Source organism: Diabrotica undecimpunctata, unplaced genomic scaffold, assembly GCF_040954645.1.
Source record: "Diabrotica undecimpunctata isolate CICGRU unplaced genomic scaffold, icDiaUnde3 ctg00000598.1, whole genome shotgun sequence".
NCBI classification, from domain to species: domain Eukaryota; kingdom Metazoa; phylum Arthropoda; class Insecta; order Coleoptera; family Chrysomelidae; genus Diabrotica; species Diabrotica undecimpunctata.
Genome location: NW_027311904.1, coordinates 634,759 through 657,442, shown reverse-complemented (window position 1 = coordinate 657,442; position 22,684 = coordinate 634,759). Strand labels below are relative to the sequence as shown.

The window sequence follows — 22,684 nt, the reverse complement described above, 5'->3', positions numbered from 1 at the left end:
CTAGTATAATGGAAATTCTTCATGTTACTGGTCAACCTTTTATTGACAACACCATTGAAGAATATCAGTTTCACACATATCAACCATACATTCCTGGAAAGTTTGGTTATAACGATGAAATACGTATTCCTATTCAAGATATTTATGCATTTACATACCCCGGAAATAGTTATCTTTATATCGAAGGACGTTTACTCACGCATGATAATAACATACCAAAAAAATTAAAATTTATTAATAATAGTATAGCTTTCATGTTTCGCGAACTACGCTACGAACTAAATGGGGTAGTAGTTGACTCAGTACGTGATGTAGGATTAGTATCCAGTATTAAAAACTATCTTAGTCTTAACGAAAACCAAAGCTTGCAATTAGAAAACGCTGGTTGGTTTCCAAAAATGAGTAGAATGGAAACCAATAATGAAGTTCCCAAAAACAGTGTGTTGGTGGATTCAAATGGAAACTTTAACGTATGCATACCTTTAAGACTCCTATCAGGATTCTTTGAAGATTTCAGGAAAATTATTATGAACATGAAACAAGAATTAATACTAATTAGATCAAATGATGATATTGATGCTGTAGTCAGCATAGATGAAAGCGAACGACCAAAAATTGATATTAGTAAATTATATTGGGAGGTTCCACATATAACACCGAGTATACGAGAACAGATACGACTTAACAAGATTTCACATACAAATCAAGAATTACCTATCAAATTTCGCTCTTGGCAAATGATTGAATATCCTGCTCTAAACAACTCTACCCGCCATACTTGGTCTGTGCGCACTAGTACGAAAATAGAAACACCTCGTCACATCATTGTTGCTTTCCAAAATAACAGAAAATCGAAATTAACAAAAGATATGAGTAAATTTGATCATTGCACTTTAAAAAATATTAAAGTATTTTTAAATTCTGAAAGATATCCCTATAATGATCTACAATTAGATTTTAAAACAAATAGATTTGCGAAACTTTATGCAATGTTTGGCAATTTCCAAGAAAGTTATTATCATATGGTGCTGAATCAACCAATATTTAATCCTTATGACTTTAAAATGATTGCACCACTGATACATACTGACTGCTCTCGACAAAAAGAAGTAATTCAATCAGGATCTGTGGTGTTACGTATAGAATTTGAGACAGATGAGCCAACAACCTCTGATATCTCCGCTTATTGTCTGATATTGCACGAGAAAGAATTTACATATAATCCCTTAACTAAAATAGTAAAACAATTATAAAAAATATTGATATTATTAGATGGACAGGTTGGCTTTTTAATATATTTTTATAATGAGATAGGTATTAAGATTTAATTACATCTAATGAGAGACTTTTCCGTATGAGGTCAGATGTACATTATGTATGAAGATGGGTGGCCGCTATAGCATTATATGTGAACCTCTCACATGCGCATGACTGAAATTGTTTTATAAATGCAAGTTAGATACCATACAAAGACAGACTTTAACATGTGCTTAATAATAGACGTACAAGGTTTTAACACCGAGAAAAATAAATTTATCGTGAAAGAGTTGGCGACTTATGATGGCGAAAAAATTAGTCATTATTTTTTCAAACCTCCATATTCATTGAGGTTGTTGAATCCAGAGTTTCATAAACAAGCTGTTTGGTTAATGAATAATCACCATGGTCTTAACTGGAATAACGGATTTACCCCGGTACATCAAGTTCATGATATTATTCGATACTTGACAAGTAATGTCGATATCGTTTATGTCAAAGGAAGAGAAAAGGCTCAATATATAAGAAAGTATAGTTTAGTGCCAGTTATAGAGTTTGATGAACAACCAGCCTTGGAGATAATGGAGCCAAAATGCCCATACCATTTAAATAATAATAGTGTATGTGCTTTATCTAATGTATTTTACTTATACAATAATTTTATTATGCAATAAAAATTTTTTTCTTACATAATGTTTTATTTAAGCAATAAAAATACCTTATTAAAAAATAATACTTTATTAATAATTACTAAATTCAAACAATATAATTGTTATCTAAATTTTTCAATGCAAACCTACATAAACGACAACTGGATTGAGCAGGGGCGAATCCTTCTAGCTCTGTTCTCCATTCGGGGCGATTGAAGTGTATAAAACACGGAATTCTAATCTGTACTTCAAAATCCTGAACCACTTCGACGGGTAATTTATCCCAGGATCGAAGAATTTCATATGGTGACACATATTTTCTAATCTACGGTATGGCATAGTTTTCCAACTCTGTTTTTGTAAACATGTACAACGGTTTTTGTGGGTGTTGATTCATTACAATTCTTTTCTGACAACATTCCATTATTGTTAAAACGGTTAATGTTTTTAAACACCAAGTCTATCCACTTTTGCTCCTCGACTTTAGAAACAAAAAATAGTCTATTTTTTTCTTCCGGTGAATAAACTCTCCCACTACGCAAGCGCATCACTTATACTAAGTCGTGAAAAGTTTTTAAACATACGAAGTTTATTTTGATATTCACTTTTTAATTGGTTAATACTTTTCTGTAACTCTTTAACATTCCTTGATTTTTCGTAAAATAAAATATCGCGTTTTATTCTTTTTATATCTGTATAAAACTGCTCAACTCGTTCACGTAACCTTCTTGAGTGCATACTGTTTACAATAATGAGCTTTCAGTACTCTTATATTCTCCCTACTCTCATTGACACCGGATGCAGATGTGTTGAGATGCACTCCCCCCACTCCTAACGGTATAGTAACACTAGACTGTTCCGCGTCAGGTCTAGTAAACTTTATTAGCTGAAAGTCCTCCACTCAAACTAATTCGCATACTTATAGTACAATTTGTGTTCAAATACAAGATACGAGAGGAACATGTCATATAAATATTGTGATAATCTGAATGATCAACTTAGTGGTGACGAGTGGAAAACATTTTCGAGACCTCCTTTTTATATTGTACGACAAAAAATTTGTCTTATTTGCCGTAAAATGTCTGGAACTAGACTTATTCCAATAAACTTAATATTTAAAGGGTGGAAATTGGTGTTTGAATTTTGTAAATTTTGTAGTGAGACTAGACCTATGGGATTATCTCATCGAAGAGTAGGTTATCGTGATGGATTAATGGAATCCCCACCACATAAATGGGACTCCCCACTCCCTTTGTTAGATTTACTATAAATAGATGCTCAAAATCTGTATAGAGATTATTAAGATGATATTATTAGACTTTATTGTTTTACAAGCAATTGTAAGAAATCTGCTTTTAATCCAACAACCCATCAATGTCAGGGAAGTTTTTGTATGCTTTGACAGTAATGGCACACTAAATGAAACATGGCCTCAGACATGGTCAAGAATGAAATCATATCCAGGAAACAATTTTTTACCAACTTTACAAGCTGAAATACCATTAAACAGCACTAAATATAAATTGCGTTTTAGACATATGAGTGGTAGAAGCAGTGACTCCAAATGGTTGGAACTTTATAATGAAAGACCTAAGAAGGATACAGTCATATCTCCAATATTTTATTATATAGCTTTATGTTCGACTTTTTCAATAATTACGGTATTAATAGAATTGTTTAAGGTTTTAAATAAAAAAATTTGTTTATATAGATGCGTTTTATTATTACAAATAAATATACAATTATTTTAAACAATTTACAAGTATAAATCATATTGAAAATAATCAACCTGAGAAAATTCTTCAAGGGGGATCTTGTCTAAATCGGCTAATTCCGGGGTATGTAGCAGCTCATTCCCAAACATAATAAGATCATCTATAGTACCATTATGTGATTTAAATAAAAAATGCCCCCACGCAAGAGTTTTTACGTCACCGTTTATTACATAGCGTTTGTCATCCTTCGAAGATAGTGCCACTTTATTTCTAAGTTCCGTATATATGGTATGTAAATTAGACACAAATACATACATTTTTCTAAAGATTACACCACCTTTTTTTACTAATAGTACATAATCACTCATTTGCAACTGTGTTTTGGTTACGTGTTTTGAAATGCCTTTTGCTTTTTGTATTATTTTATTTGCTTCTATGCAGTAAGCTTTAGCACCTGTACCATAAAAACTTTTCATGGGTGTAGATGCAAATTCATCTTTCATTTTTCCTAGTATTGAAGGTGTTTTCGGTATCCCGTGAATATTATCAGTTGGATAGTTGGAGGTGTCGAAATGTTCTATATTTCTTTTCATGTCCTCATAGAAATTAGAGGTATATATTTCCATAATCAGGGAGTCTGTGTCTGTGTATAACAAGTTTGCAGTTTCCCCATACTTCTTTTTTATATATCCATAATAAAAATCATATATCACTGTTTTTGATAAATCTAAAATTGTAAATCCAACATAGAGAGGCTTATCGTAAACTATTTTGGTTTTACCCAAATGAACCGCAACCAAATTTTCATTAAACACAGAACAAGACTTGAATTCTGGTTTCGAGATAAGTGCCCTGGCTCCCAACGAATTTGTTTTTGTTTCCCAGCGAGTACAGAGGCGGATATCCTTTCTTTTTTCAACATTCTCTAAAGTTTTTCCCGAATATCGCATTATTCAGTAATTTAAAGAGATCCCGCTCAAACTCGTTTTTGGCTTTGTTTCTAAGTGATGTATTTAGGTCAATATATTTTTTTAGCCATGGTGATTGCGAGAACTCTAGTATACGATGAATCCTTTTTAGTACCAGACCATACTTAAGACACTGTTTAAGATTGCAATAATGGATAATGTATTTAGTTTTATTGTTGAGATTTGGTATAAGTTTAGGATATTTGCTTCCTGGTGGTACCATGCTTTCGGGGCAGAATGGTATATCATTATGTGCAGAATGTAAATGAGCTGGATATTCCAAATCCACTTCCAACACATACCCTTTATTCGCATCATCCTCCACCGAAAAATAGTTAAAATTTTCAACATCGGTTACCCATTTAAAATTTCCATATGGAAGATATTGACACATGGCCGCACCATATAAATTTGTAGCATCTAGATATATGATGTAAGACTCGGGTTGTTGTGGATCATAATTGGGTAGATATCGATTATTTGCCACGGCTTCTCTTTTGCTACATTGTGCCACTTCTCCTCTTACTCCTTTCTTTAAAAAGTGTACCATGTCGACATCGGTAAGAAGCTCTAGTTCAATTTTGGTGTATCTTAACATAGCGTCCCAACTTAATGCAAAAGCAGTTATGTAGTGACAAGGATCCAAATTGTATTCTTTGTGACATACTTTCCTAAAATTTTGAAACACGTCAGCCAATAATAAGACATCTGATATTAGGTACAACATAGCATAGTCACTCATAGATTTACAATCAAATGTGTTCCATACATCAATTGCTCTCGCATAATCTTCATCAGAAATGTGTTTGTTAGTTAGATTATTGTAGAAATTTTCTTTAGGTGGTAGTGTTTTTTCTTTAAGTCTGTCAAATCCATCCATATATGAATAAGGAAAGACACCCTTGTGTCTCACAAGTTCAAAGTGTTTAGTATCTGGGAAATACTTTTTAATTTCTTTACACTGCTCCGAGTCTAAAGTTGTGCTCAGAATATCCAGAGATTTTGCCAAAAATCTAAATGAATCAACAAATCTCAGAGTTATGTATTTATGTGGACCCCTTTTCGACTCCTCTACGAGTATTTTTTTAGAAATTGTGATATATTTTTCTTTGGTCTGTGCAATTACTGACACTTGTTCACCAGTTGTTGAAAGCTCTTTAACAAAAAGATGACAATCATAATTACTCATATTGTGAAAAAACACAGGTATTGTATTTGAGAGTTTGTAATTTATATTACATGAATTATGAGCGGGTCCAAGATATTTTGAAGTTAAATGATGATGATCTCTTACCTTATGATTAAAAGGATTAAATGGCTTCCCACACAAGTAACACTCGGTAGCGCTGTCATGTTCTTTAATTTCTTCTTTTGTTAACGGTGACATTGGTTTAATATGTTTAAGGTGATTGTTATATAGTTCATGTACTAAATCATCCAATTTCTGGATAAACACCTTTGGGGCATCCTTTCCTTCATAATTTATTAGTCTTGAGAGTGAATCGTCATAGCTGCATTTAAGATAAAATGCAAATGAATATGCTTGGTGTTCAGCTGTTTTAACAAAATATGAATTTCCACCAAAAGGTTCGGTGCAGTCTATGGGCTTCAGCAAACTTTCAAAGTCCGCATATATAACAAATGGCACTGGTAACATTTTTTGAAAATTGATAAATTTCAGTATATTTTCTGGTCCTATTTCACCAAGCTTATTAATTTTAGGTTGTGTTGTGGGAAGTTTTGTGTAAATATGTGAACAGTCGCTCTTTTGGTGATTATTTAGGTTTTCTTCGCTAACAAAGAATTGTAGACATCCATCACATAAGTATCCTTTGCGATGGTTTTTTGTTTTTTGACTTCTTACAAGTCTTGGCATGTCTAAAATCAGACAATAATGACTTTGTGTATCATTTGTGATAAGCAAAAGGTTCACATGAGTGGCATGGCGATTACTTGTAAAATACAGTGGCCCAACTATTTCATATTACCGTTTATTAGTTACGAAATTAGATTCTAGCCCATAAATATTTACTGAAATATTATTAAGAGTCTCAAACTTTTTAATGTCTTTTAGTTTCATCGGAAAGTCAATACCTTCAAAATTCAACAAAGTATCGTATGGTGGATACGATTCTGGTTTGGTTGGGTTACCAGAGGCAGGAAAAACAGCTGCAATAACACTCCATGCAAAACACTTATTATCTTTGTTTTCTATATTTAAAATAGCGTGTTTTCTTGCTAAAGGTGTTGGGAGACGAATATACGTTGATGCAGAAATACTACTAAATTTGTTGATGTTAACATCTAAAAACATTATTTCCTGTAATACCCAATTTGAATCTTTCTCTTGAAATTCTGAGGCTTGTGTCATCAGTGCTTCCTTAAAATCAGCAAATGCTTCATCCAGTTCAGTGCTGATAGATATAATTTTATTGCGTGTGTTCATGGACTTGATATCTGATAGATTGGTGTCAGGTTTTAGATAAATAGCAAATATTTCAAAATTTACTTTAATCGTATTGTGCTGATGTAGATATTCACTCAAGATGCTTAAAACTTTGGGTTTAACATCTTCTAAAAATCTATAATAATCCAGTTTCTTATCACTATTAAAACGATAAGATGCAATTCTGTTTTTAAACGCATGTGTCAATTTTGAAACAGTGCCATCTATTACTTCCAAATTAAGAGGTCTTAATCTTTTTTTGGGAATATAATAATCCCCATTATGGTCATTATGACCATTCACATTTCTGTATTTACATGTTTTCATATGTCGCGACAAGTTATCCGAGCGCGAAAACGATTTATTGCACATACTACACGTATTCATGATTCCCGATAAACTACTGAGGAGCCCCCACCAATTTGCCTTAAATATGTTATGTGAATATTAACCCCTCCATGTTATTTTAGACGATGTTAATCGAATGCTATTTTTAGACCGGATATTGTCTAGACACACCAGATGCCCAGGTCGCTGACCTTCAGCTATTTTTAAATATTGGTCATTAACCTTGAGTTATTTTTAGACAGGATACTGTCTAGACACGCAAGATGGCTAGGTCACTGACCTTCAGCTATTTTTAGATATTGGTCATTACCCTTGAGTTATTTTTTAGATCAAATACTGTCTAGACACGCAAGATGGCTAGGTCACTGACCTTCAGCTATTTTTAGATATTGGTCATTACCCTTGAGTTATTTTTAGACCGGATATTGTCTAGACACACCAGATGGTCAGGTCACTGACCTTTAGCTATTTGTAGATATTGGTCATTAACCTTGAGTGATTTTTAGACCGGATATTGTCTAGACACACCAGATGGTCAGGTCACTGACCTTCAGCTATTTTTAGATATTGGTCATTAACCTTGAGTTATTTTTAGACTGGATATTGTCTAGACACACCAGATAGTCAGGTCGCTGACCTTCAGCTATTTTTAGATATTGGTCATTAACCTTGAGTTATTTTTAAACCGGATATTGTCAAGCAGATGTACAGTTCATTAACCTCCTTATATTTTGGACACAGGATATCAAACCGGATGTTCTCTAGACTGCCAGATGTCTCTCCTCCTCATTTTGGGGGTACAATATACATCTACTTACATGCACGCACCTACACACGCACATAAACACGCACACACACACGTTCACACACACGCTCACTCACACACACACACGCACACACACATACGCACACACACACACTTCACACACATACACCCACACACACACGCACACACACACAACACACACGCACTAACACACAACCACGCACACACACACGCACTAACACACACCCACGCAAACACAACACCCTAGCACACACATAACACACAGTCACGGACACACACACGCACACACACACGCCTACACACCACACACAAACACCTACTAACACACAAACACACATGCACACACACAAACACACAAACACACAAATCCACACACACCCACAAACACACACACACACAAACACACACACATACACACACACCCACACGTACACACACACGCACACACACACACACTATAACACACGCACAAACACACACGCACTCACACACACCTCACACACACACACACAGCCACACACACACACACACACGCACACAAACACACATGCACACACAAACACACACACACACAAACACACACACAAACACACACAAACAAACACACGCACACACACATACATTCTCCACCTCTTGATTCCTACCAATTAGTCGCCTCTTAAGACAGGGAGGGACTTGTTGCCTCAGCCGTATTGTTCTCTCCGCGAGCCGAACGGAGACACACACATACACCCACACACACACACACACGCACACAAACACACATGCACACACCACACGTACACACACACGCACACACACAAACACACACACACACACACACACACACAAACACACACACAAACAGACACACATACACATACACACACAGACACACACACCCACAAGTACGCACACACGCACACATACTTATACACTCTCCACCTCTCGATTCCTACCCATTAGTCACCTCTTACGACAGGGTGGGCCTTCTTGCCTCGATCGTATTCTTATCTCCGCGAGCCGAACGGAGACACACACACCCACACACACCACGCACACGCGCACACACAGGCAAAGACACACGCACATACACATACGCACACACACACGACACACACACAACACACACACACTTACACACACACACACTGTAACTCACGCATACACACACACGCACTCACACACACAATCATACACACACAAACATACACCCACACACACACACAAACACACACACACACAAACACACACACACACACAAACACACACACACAAACACACACAAACACAAACCCACGCAAACACACGAAGGCACACACACACCACACACACACACACCCACACACACACACGCACACAAACATACATGCAGGCACATACACACGCACACACACACGCACACACACAAGTACACACCCCACCTCTCGATTCCTATTCTGTCGCTGAGGCGATTCCACGGGAGGTTGTGGATCTCCACCAGTCGCTCTGTCTGCTGCGGCAGACGATCGTGTAAGCCTCTGTGAATCCATTTTTACTAAAACAAATGACAAACAGAGGGAAAGGAAGAATAAAAGAAAATCGGAAGAAGGTTTTCTTTATTTACTAAAAATCGGTGCGTCGGGGTCAGTTCGCCAAGGTTTTCCCCATATAGAGAGTATATCTTCGGTCTTCGTTAGACGACGTGTGTGACCAAGCAAAACGAAAGGGTGTAAGCCTCGTGCTTGTACAAAGTTATCCACTTATAGTACGTGTTACTCAAGTTTGGATCCCGGAGATAAGATATCTCGGAGACCGTCTTTAGTAACCGTATGAAATGGTATCTAACTTTTTGTTCAAGCTTGCGGAGGACGTGGTTGTTGCTAGGCCGATACGGCAGAGCAGAAGCGCGAACTAACCTCCAGACACACCACGTAAGAAGATCGGAGAGGTACCTAAAACAAATGGGTAAGAGTATGGAAAACGACAGAAACTAACATAAAATAATAAACAGGTAGAAAAGAAAGTAAATATAAACAACTTATCTGTAATAGAGAATAACGGTTGGTTATTAAGAAATATACACACAAATATATATCAATGCACATAAATATGAGATATAGGTATAGTTTAAAGACAAATAATTCAAATGGCTGTAAGAAAGGTAAGATTAGTTTAAGCTGGAAACTAATAAATAAAATAGCTCTGGAGCAACAACGTTGCGACAGAAAAAGGTATTAAAAAATTATAACAAATAATCACAAATAAATGTCACAGTCAAAAAAAATATCAGTGTAAGAAAATAAGCATCTACAAATATCACAACTGCAAGTAAAATAAGGTATATATGAAATATCAAATAAACATAGCACAATAAAATGGAAATGTTTCTGAAATAAAATAAAATACCCAAATAATATTCTTACGAATATTAAATAATAATACCAAGCTGGATCTTGAAGAAAGGGCGGAAGAGAAGTCTAATTCTCTTCCAAGGTTTCGAATATGAAAATGCTAGTTATTTAACAATGAATGGGTATTCCCCAACCAGAGGTCTTATCTAGATTAAAACTCGAAACCGAATAGGCCTTCTGAAAAAAGTGCACCGTCTTTTATCCCATTTTCGTGGCCTTGGTGAGTGTTGAAAGTGGGCGTGACCGTTAACTCACCAATCAGAAAATAGGATAAAGTCAGGGACCAATCAGAAGGCCGAAGGGTGAGAAATGCGCAGATCTGGATGCGTATTGGTCATTTTCACGCTGTCTACGTGGCAGATCTGACGACATCCCCCCCCCCTTTCGAGACTGGTTGGTTGGAGAATACTTTTTTTTCTTTTATTGAGAAAATTCATTTTTACAAATTAGTAAGTGTAGAGAAAAAACTTAGGTTTTTACAAATTCGTAAATATAGGAAAAAGTGTTATATATAAAAAAATCTTCCGACTTGGAATGAGTGGAGGTCAGTTCCTTTATTGTCCTTGTCGGAAGATGTACAAAAACTTTAAAAATATTTTGAAAAAGAAAAAAAATGTTCAAAGATATGTTTTGATAAAATAAGAAAGTTCGTTTTGAGTTGCACTTATTGGACGTTGTCGTCTTCTGCTGCGTCGTTAGCGGCGTCGTTGACTACGTCTCGTGGCGGTGGGGCTGGTCGGATGTCGTCGACGTGGATTAGTCTGTCTACATCCTGGTCTCTATGAACCTCGTACGTATGGTCTCCGGCTGCTCTCAAGACGGTATGTGGTCCTGTCCATGTCTGGCCAAAGTTTCCCTTCATGTGGTTTCGGATCAATACTTGTTCTCCTGGGAGGTACGTACGGGGTTGTCGGGCGTCAGGGTTGTCGGGGAACAGGTTCCGGGCGTAGATGGTCGCTCGTTGGATGGCTCGATTGACTCTTTGCTCTCGTGTTTCCTGTTGGTGGACCTCATGCTCCGTCTCCTGGGAACGTCTTGGGCGGTATCCAAGGAGTAGTTCGGCTGGAGTTTGGTCCGTGGCATTGTTTTTTCTGGTACGGAGGCTGAATACAATGTCCGCAACGTAGGTGTCCCATCGTGGATCCTCGTTCGACTTCACTCTAGCCCTCAGACCTTTTTTTAGTTCTTGCACTCTTCGTTCTACAGGGTTTGCTCTTTGGTGATAGATGGGGCTCTTCTCACCTTCGATATTATGCTTCCGCAGGAACCTCTCCCAGGCGTCTGTGCGGAATTGGACGGCGTTGTCTGTAATTATTGTTGAAGGTCTGCCCCATCTATTGCAAACTTCTTCCTGTAGAAAACTGATAATGTCTCTGCTTTTGGCGGCGGGTGTGCATCTGTATTCCAGCCAATTGCTCAGGCAGTCGGTGGCTAGCAGGATGTACTTATTTTTGGTGCCTCTGGCTGTAGGGTAAGGTCCGAGGATGTCGAACGAGACTCGTTCCCATGGGGCGGTCGGACTTCGTGGGACTATGGGGGCTTTGGGCTGTCGTTGAGCTGCTTTCGTGGTGGCACAGGTAACGCAGGTTCTGACGTGTTTGGTGACGTCCTTCGACAGCGTGGGCCAGTAGTAGACTTCTCGGATGGCTCTCGTGGTCTCTTCTTGGCCGGGGTGGTTGGCTTCGTCGCTATCGTGGTAGACTTTCATGATTTCTGGACGGAAGCCGGGGGGAACTATCAGTCGGAGTTTGTCTTGATCCTTGTAGAAGGCTGCTTCGTTCTCGACTGTGAATTCTTCGACGAGGGATCTTTCGATGTCATCGCGAGGTCCTCGTCTGGAGATTCTGTGCCATCGCTTGATGAATCGCCTCATGCCGGGGTGGACTTGGTGATCCCTCTGGATTCTTGTCTGTAGGGGCATGTCTGCGAGGTCGTCGAGGATGGGATGGGCTGCTTGCTCTTCGTCGTCGTCTAGGAGGCACAGCAGGGGGAAGTCGTCGTCTTGTGAGTCCATGGTCTGGGGCCAGGCGAGGCGTTCCACTTCGGCGTCGGAGTCGTGGTGTGGTCTCTCGTCTTGGGCCGGATTGCGGGACAAATGGTCGGGTAGCTCGTTGTCCTTGCCGGGGATGTGGACGACATCGAAGTTGAATTCTTGTAACAACAGGGCCCATCGGGACAGCTTGGCTTTGTCGGATTTGTATCTATCCAACCAAAGGAGGGCTCTGCTATCTGTATATAGGGTGAACTTTTGGTCTTGGATGAAGTGTTTGAATTTTTTCAGGGCCCAAACCACTGCGAGGCACTCCTTCTCGTTGATGTGGTACCTACGCTCGGCTGGTCTCAGTTTTGTCGAGCTGTAGGCCACAATTTTTCTATCGTTGGCGGGACCTTGAAACAGTACTGCTCCCATTCCAATTTCGGAGGCATCGGTTTGCAAATTAAACGGTTGGCTGGCATCAGGCCGTTTTAATTCTAGGTTGCCGGATATTGCGTTTTTGATGTCGTTAAACGCTTGGTCTGCTTGGCTGTTCCATTTAAACTTTTTGTTGCCGGCTGTCAGGTCTGTTAGTGGGGTGACCATCGTGGCGAAGTTTGGTATGAAATCTCGGAGCCAACTTGCGGTGCCGATGAAGCTTCTGGCTTGTTTCAAGGTCCTCGGAGTGGAGAATCCTCTGATTTTCTCGCAGTGTTTCTCTAGTGGTTGGGTATTTTCGGATGTGATCTTATGGCCTAGGTATTCAAGCTCGTTCGCTGCAAACTTGCATTTCTTCAGGGAAACCCATAGGCCATGAGTTCGTAGTCGTTCCAAGACCAGTTGGAGGTGTCTCTGGTGCTCTTCCCAGTCGTTAGAGAAGATGATGATGTCGTACATGTAGACTTTGACGAAGACATCAACGTATCCGGCAAGGACTGTCGTGACCAGCTTCTGGAAGGCAGCGGGGCCGTTCTTCAAACCAAAGGGCATCACTGTGAATTCAAACGCCGATCCATCGGGTAGGCTGAAGGCTGTCTTGGGCTTGGACTCCTCGGCGAGCGGTATCTGCCAGAAACCGCTTTTTAGATCAAGGGTTGAGAAGATTGTTGCTGTGCCCAGTTCCTTGATGCTGTCATGGATCGGTGGCATGTTCGAAACCTCGTCCACGGTGATGCTGTTGATTTTTCTGTAGTCGACACAGAACCTCGGCGTACCATCCTTCTTGGTCACGATGACGACGGGGCTGTTGTAGGGGCTCTTACTCGGTCGGATTACCCCAGCGGATAACATTTCTTGGACCTCTTGAAACATTATCCGCTTTTTCTCTTGGGAGTACTTGTATGGCCTGACGTTGATTGGTCTGTCGTCGGTCAGGTCGATCCGCATGAAGACGGCTTTCGTGGTCGGCTGGCGGATTCTATCGTCGAAGACGTCGTTGTAGTTTTGGATCGTCTCTTGGATAGTGTGGAAGGCGAATTCCGGAGCTTGATCCGGTTGTAGCTTCTGTGTTGAGGTGTTGCTTGTAGTCTTCTTCGGAGCTTCCCAGTATAGTGTTCGGCGGCTCTGGATCCCAGCGTGCAGACATTTACGGGGTATGTCTACTAGGACTTCTTCTTGCTTGAGCCATGGCATGCCCAATACTATGTCATGGTGGAGTTGCTCGACTACGATGCATTTTACCTTGGATTGGAAGCTGTTTGAGAATCGGATGTTGACTTTGGTTGTCCCTAGACTGCGGGACGTGTGGCCTTCGCACGCCAGCCGGACTGTGGATGGGCCGCCTCGTATTTCCTCCCTCTGGATCAGGTTCTTGCTGATGAAGTTGCCGGATGCACCAGTGTCGACTAGTGCTCTGATCCTCTGGGTGTTGACTTCTGCGGAAATCTTTGGGAGGTGAGATGAGGTGGGCTGATGTTCCATCGGGTTCAGCTGGGGCACTACTGCGGCTGAGGTCCTTAGTTGAGTGTGCCCCGGTTGTCGTTTCCCTGGTTCTGGTCCTGGGCACGTGGTATGGGTACAGGGCGGCTCTGTTGACGGTTGTTTGGTCCTCGGTTGCGCCAGTCGTCAATCGTCTCAGAGGTTCTCGGGGTTGGTTGGTTGCGGGGTTGATTTTCGGATCTCGAGTTGCTGTTCTGGGTAGATGGACTTGACGTGGTGGCAGCTAGTCGGTTGTCAAGTTCCAACTCATCTGCGGCTCGCCGGAGCTCTTCCTCGGTCCTTGGGGTGGCTATTCTCATATGTTTTCGAATCTCTGGTTTTAACTGGTCCACGATGATTCTGCATCGCTTCTCCTCCGACACCTCGGGGGCTACTCGTCTGAAGAGGGCCATCTTCTTGGTGATGAATTCTGCTGCGGACTCTTTTCTCTGCCACTGGCCGTATAGCTTGGCAAGTAGCTTGGTAATCTGGGAAGAGTGACTAAAGTGATCAATAAGACGGGTAAAGAACGTACCATGATCGAGTTTTGGATTGGCGTGGTCTTCGGCCCATGTGGCTGCATCGCCGGCTAGTCCTTCTTCTAGTATGTAGGCTGTCCAGTGTCTTTCATCGAGTCCTATGTTCGTCAAGTGTTCCGTTGCAGCGTCTTGGAATTCTTCAGGACTCTCTGTTTCGCCGCCTGAGAATTTTTGTAGGGTTGGCCTCCATTTGGTGGTGGGTAGTGTCGGTGCCGGAGGAGGGGTTGCTGGTTCGGTCTTCGCTGATTGCGCTAGCGTTAGCGCTGTTACGGCTTGCATTAAAGCTGCTAGGAGCGTCGGCAGCTCTGTCGGTGTGGGTTGAGGATCTGTTGTCCCCGTGAGTTGGGCGCCATGTCGCTGAGGCGATTCCACGGGAGGTTGTGGATCTCCACCAGTCGCTCTGTCTGCTGCGGCAGACGATCGTGTAAGCCTCTGTGAATCCATTTTTACTAAAACAAATGACAAACAGAGGGAAAGGAAGAATAAAAGAAAATCGGAAGAAGGTTTTCTTTATTTACTAAAAATCGGTGCGTCGGGGTCAGTTCGCCAAGGTTTTCCCCATATAGAGAGTATATCTTCGGTCTTCGTTAGACGACGTGTGTGACCAAGCAAAACGAAAGGGTGTAAGCCTCGTGCTTGTACAAAGTTATCCACTTATAGTACGTGTTACTCAAGTTTAGATCCCGGAGATAAGATATCTCGGAGACCGTCTTTAGTAACCGTATGAAATGGTATCTAACTTTTTGTTCAAGCTTGCGGAGGACGTGGTTGTTGCTAGGCCGATACGGCAGAGCAGAAGCGCGAACTAACCTCCAGACACACCACGTAAGAAGATCGGAGAGGTACCTAAAACAAATGGGTAAGAGTATGGAAAACGACAGAAACTAACATAAAATAATAAACAGGTAGAACAGAAAGTAAATATAAACAACTTATCTGTAATAGAGAATAACGGTTGGTTATTAAGAAATATACACACAAATATATATCAATGCACATAAATATGAGATATAGGTATAGTTTAAAGACAAATAATTCAAATGGCTGTAAGAAAGGTAAGATTAGTTTAAGCTGGAAACTAATAAATAAAATAGCTCTGGAGCAACAACGTTGCGACAGAAAAAGGTATTAAAAAATTATAACAAATAATCACAAATAAATGTCACAGTCAAAAAAAAATATCAGTGTAAGAAAATAAGCATCTACAAATATCACAACTGCAAGTAAAATAAGGTATATATGAAATATCAAATAAACATAGCACAATAAAATGGAAATGTTTCTGAAATAAAATAAAATACCCAAATAATATTCTTACGAATATTAAATAATAATACCAAGCTGGATCTTGAAGAAAGGGCGGAAGAGAAGTCTAATTCTCTTCCAAGGTTTCGAATATGAAAATGCTAGTTATTTAACAATGAATGGGTATTCCCCAACCAGAGGTCTTATCTAGATTAAAACTCGAAACCGAATAGGCCTTCTGAAAAAAGTGCACCGTCTTTTATCCCATTTTCGTGGCCTTGGTGAGTGTTAAAAGTGGGCGTGACCGTTAACTCACCAATCAGAAAATAGGATAAAGTCAGGGACCAATCAGAAGGCCGAAGGGTGAGAAATGCGCAGATATGGATGCGTATTGGTCAGTTTCACGCTGTCTACGTGGCAGATCTGACGACAATTCATTAGTCGCCTCTTACGACAGGAAGGACCTTCTTGCCTCCGCCGTATTCTTATCTCCGCGAGTCGAACTGAGACACACACATACACAAACACACACACCTACACACACACACACGCACACACCACTCGCCCACACACACACGCTCACACAAATACGCACACACACGCACACAAACGCACACACACACACACACAAGTACCCACATACCCACACAAACACACACACGTAAACACACACACGCACACACAAGCACACACACGCCCACACACACACGCACACGCACTAACACACACGCACGCACACAAAATCTACAAGCACTCGCCCTAACGCACACCAACGCACACACACACGCACACACACACCTACGCACACTCACACACACACGCACACACCACACACACACACACAACACACACACACACAAACACACCCGCACACACACACGCACACAAACATACTTGCACGCACCTACACACGCACACAAACACGCACACACACACGTTCACACACACGCTCACTCACACGAACACGCACACACACACACGCACACACTCACACACATCCACACACACACACAATCACACACACGAACACATACACACACACGAACACACACACACACTAACACACACACACACACACAAACACACATAAACACACTCACACCCACACACTCGCACCAAACACGAACACACACACACATACAAACACACACACACACACAAACAAACACACACACATACAAACACACCCACACGTACACACACACAAATACACACTCTACCTTTCGATTCCTACCCATAAGTCGCCTCTTACGACAAGAAGGGCCTTTTTGCCTCCGCCGTATTCTTATAGCCGCGGGTCGCCCGATGACATACACACACACACAAACACAAACAAACACACACGCACACACATACAAGCACAGACACTAACACACCCACGCCCACACACACGCACACACACACACTCCACACACATACACCCACACACACGCACACACACACACAACACACACGCACACACACACACAAAACACACGCACTAACTCACAATTACGCACACACACACGCACACGCCTACACACCACCCACAAACACATACTAACACACAAACACACATGCACATACAAAAACACACAAACACACAAACCATCACACACCCACAAACACACACACACACACACAAACACCCACACGTACACACACACGCACAAACACACTATAACACACGCACACACACACGCACTCACACACAGCTCACACACACACACACACACACCGACACACACACACACACGCACACAAACACACATGCACAAACACACAAACACTCCCACACACCCAAACACACACACACAAACACACACACACACAAACACACACCCACGCACACACAAACACACTCACACACACACCTACGCACACTTACACACACAAACACGCACACACACGCACACAAACGCATACACACACACAACATACGTACACGCCCTCACACACACCATGCACACGCGCACACACACGCAAAGACACACGCCCATACACATACGCACACACACACACTACACACACAACACACACACTTACACACACACTGTAACACACGCATACACACACACACGCACTCACACACACAAACATACACACACACACACACAAACACCCACATACCCACACGAACACACACACACACGCAAACACACACGCGCACACACACGCACACACACGCCCACACACACGCCCACACACACACGCACACGCACTAACACACACGCACACACACAAAATCTACAAGCACACGCCCTAACGCACACCAACGCACACACACACGCACACACACACCTACGCACACTCACACACACACGAACACACCACACACACACACACACACACACACACAAACACACCCACACACACACACGAACACAAACATACTTGCACGCACCTACACACGCACAAAACACGCACACACCCACGTTCACACACACGCTCACTCACACACACACGCACACACACACACGCACACACTTACACACATCCACACACACACACGAACACATACACACACACGAACACACACACACACTTACATATAAACACACACTAACACAAACAAACACACACATACACACACACCCACACGTACACACACACGCACACACACAAATACACACTCTAACTCTCCATTCCTACCCATAAGTCGCCTCTTACGACAGGAAGGGCCTTTTTGCCTCCGCCGTATTCTTATAGCCGCGGGTCGCCCGGAGACACACACACACACACACACACAAACACAAACGAACACACACGCACAGACAATAACACACCCACGCACACACACACGCACACACACCACACACAAACACATACTAACACACAAACACACATGCACACACACAAACACACAAATACACAAACCCACACACACCCACAAACACACACACACAAACACACACACATACACACACACACCCACACGTACACACACACGCACACACACACACATTATAACACACGCACAAACACACACGCACTCACACACACCTCACACACACACACCCACACACACACACACCCACATACACAAACACACACACAAACACACGCACACACACACACATACACACACACATAAACACACATGTACACACTCACACACCCACACGCACAGACACACGCACACTCACGCACAAACAAACACGCACACACACACGCACAAACACGCACGCACACACTAACACACACAAACGCCCACACACACCCGCACACGCGCTAGCACACACCCACGCACACACACGCACAAACACCCACGCACACAAACACACATGCACACATACACACACGCACACACCCACACGCACAAACACACGCACACACACGCACAAACACACACACACACACAACACACACGCACACGCACTAACACACACACAGGCACGCACACTCACACGCACACTCACACGCATACACACACGCACATACACACAACACACACACACACACGCACTAACACACACATGCACACACACACACACACAAACACACACACATACACATACAAACACATACACACCCACAAGTACACACACACGCACACACTTATAAACTCTCCACATCTCGATTCCTACCCAATAGTCACCTCTTACGACAGGGTGGGCCTTCAGCAGGACACACACCGAGGCATACACTCACATACCCGCACACACAACATACGCACACACACAAACCACACACACACACACCCACATACACACAGACGCACACAAACAAACATGCACCCACAGCCACACACAAACACACATGCACAAACACACAAACTCACACACACAAAAACAAACACACACACAAACACACACACACATACACACACACCCACACGTACACACACACGCACACAAACATACATGCACGCACCTACACACGCACATAAACACGCACACACACACGTTCACACACACGCTCACTCACACACACACGCACACACACACGCACACACACACTCCACACACATACACCCACACACACACGCACACACACACAACACACACGCACTAACACACAACCACGCACACACACACGCACTAACACACACCCACGCAAACACAACACCCTAGCACACAGATAACACACAGTCACGGGCACACACACGCACACACACACACGCCTACACACCACACACAAACACATACTAACACACAAACACACATGCACACACACAAACACACAAACACACACACATACACACACACTCACACGTATACACACACGCACACACACACACTATAACACACGCACACACACACACATACACACGCACACAAACACACATACATACACAAACACACACACACACACACAAACACACACACAAACACACACAAACAAACACACGCACACACACATACATTCTCCACCTCTTGATTCCTACCAATTAGTCGCCTCTTAAGACAGGCAGGGACTTGTTGCCTCAGCCGTATTGTTCTCTCCGCGAGCCAAACGGAGACACACACATACACCTACACACACACACACACGCACAAAACACACATGCACAAACACACAAACACACCCACACACACACAGACGCACAAAAAACAAACATGCACACACACCCACACACAAACACACATGCACACACACAAAATCACACACACTGTAATAAATAATCTTCACTTATCGTCTCGTACGGTAGATTTATTTAAAGCACACTAGATACTCATGATTTTGTTTATTAGTTATCTAAGTACAATATTAAATAGTACTCAGTTGACGTTGACTAACTTAGACCGTTCTCTTGATTCTTCATTCTTAACTATATTGATAATAATAATACCAATGATCCTGTGATTTCCAGCTATTTAACACACGTTAGTTTGTTATCATAATACGTTTGTTATTTGTTAATTGATACACGTTATTTAATAATCTTTCGACTACATTGCAAATTTCACTAGGTCAGAGTGTGTCCTCGTTACAACGATATTTTCAATGTTGTAAACAAATAATATATTTTGCAAATGTGTGTCACAGTATTAAAAAGATTACTTAAATCTGATGCTTAATTAAATACCGTTACATCCCTATCCCTCAGAAGAAAAATTTTCTGAGTGCTGTTCGTTTTCAATCAATTACATGAACTGTTTTTACTCTTCCCTTCCGAAAGAAGAAAATTTTTCGTGTCATCATCAACTGATTACTGTACATATATACATTATTTACATTCAGTATTTACATATACATATTTATAGAATTATATACAAATTTTTGGTACATATTTCCTTATATCTAAAAAATTTAGTAACCTAACCTAACCTAACCTCAGCATATTATAAGGTTACCCAAATTGTTCCCTTATAATATGCTATCTGGTATCCTTCATTATGCCTTACTGGTATATTAATTTAATATTTTACGTACGTTTTTTCTTACCTTACGTTAAATCATTTAGATTATAATACCTTATATTACCACCTATTATGTGGTTGATTACATATTATATCTTACCCCCTATTATGTGCACATAATATTTACAATAACCTTTACATATTTTAAATAATAAATAAAAATTTATAATAATAAAATCTTATATTAATTCTTGTATTAATTCTTGCATTAATTCTTGCATTATTTCTTGCATTAATTCTTGCATTAATTCTTGCATTAATTCTTGCATTAATTCTTGGATTAATTCTTGCATTAGTTCTTGGTACCAAGTAATAGTTCTGTTTTCACTGTTCATATACACTATTAATAACTTTGACATTTCACATTTTTATTCATTTATTTATTTATCCCTATTTCTTTTGTCTAACTACTACTATACAGTCTAACATTTTTCTTTTTGTTATACACATTTTAAATATATATATTGTACGAACTTAAAACTATATTTACACATTATATTCATTTAAATATATTTTTATATATTATTTGCATTCAAAAGTACATGTATATATTACGAGTATATTCATTGACTCTAATTGTAGCAAAGTATTGTTTCCTTAATTATTCTAGCTATAAACTCTGTGCCTTGGTCTGCTATTATTTTTCTGGGTACTCCATACCTCAAGATAAATTTTTCTACCAATGATTTGGCTACTGTTTTGGTTTATTTTATTTCCTAATACATATTCTTCTACGTAGTTGCTTAATTCGCATTGTACGTCAATATATCTGTTTCCATTTTCATCCATGTACATTTTCATGGGTTCCTTGTTTATGATTTAGTGCTTATGCCTTTGGCAGTCGTCGCATCTCTTCACATTTCACATATTTCTCAACATTTCTTCGTAATTCGTTCCAGAAATAGTATTAACTTATATTTCTGTATTTAATATATCCTATTTATTCTTCCATATCCTTCCTCTAACATGTGGAAGTCATTAATTATAACTCTTCTTGATCTGCTTATCTTGTACTATATTATGTATTGATTGTATTATGTTTATCTTGTACTATACAAGCTTTTATACTTTCCTTAAAAAAAATTATTATTTTTCTCTTCGTATTTTATTAAGATTTGGTTAA

General features: G+C 40.7%; 2 protein-coding genes across 2 annotated transcripts; one reads left to right on the top strand and one right to left on the bottom strand.

The window, feature by feature from the left end:
• The first annotated feature begins 8 nt into the window (after nt 1-8).
• LOC140431236 (uncharacterized) lies at nt 9-1,253 on the top strand. Its single transcript, XM_072519170.1, has one exon. The coding sequence runs from the start codon at nt 9-11 to the stop codon at nt 1,251-1,253; it is 1,245 nt and encodes a 414-aa protein (XP_072375271.1).
• Nucleotides 1,254-4,537: 3,284 nt separating this feature from the next.
• LOC140431235 (uncharacterized) lies at nt 4,538-6,466 on the bottom strand. Its single transcript, XM_072519169.1, has one exon. It carries the CDS (start codon nt 6,464-6,466, stop codon nt 4,538-4,540), a length of 1,929 nt encoding a protein of 642 aa, XP_072375270.1.
• Nucleotides 6,467-22,684: the final 16,218 nt, after the last annotated feature.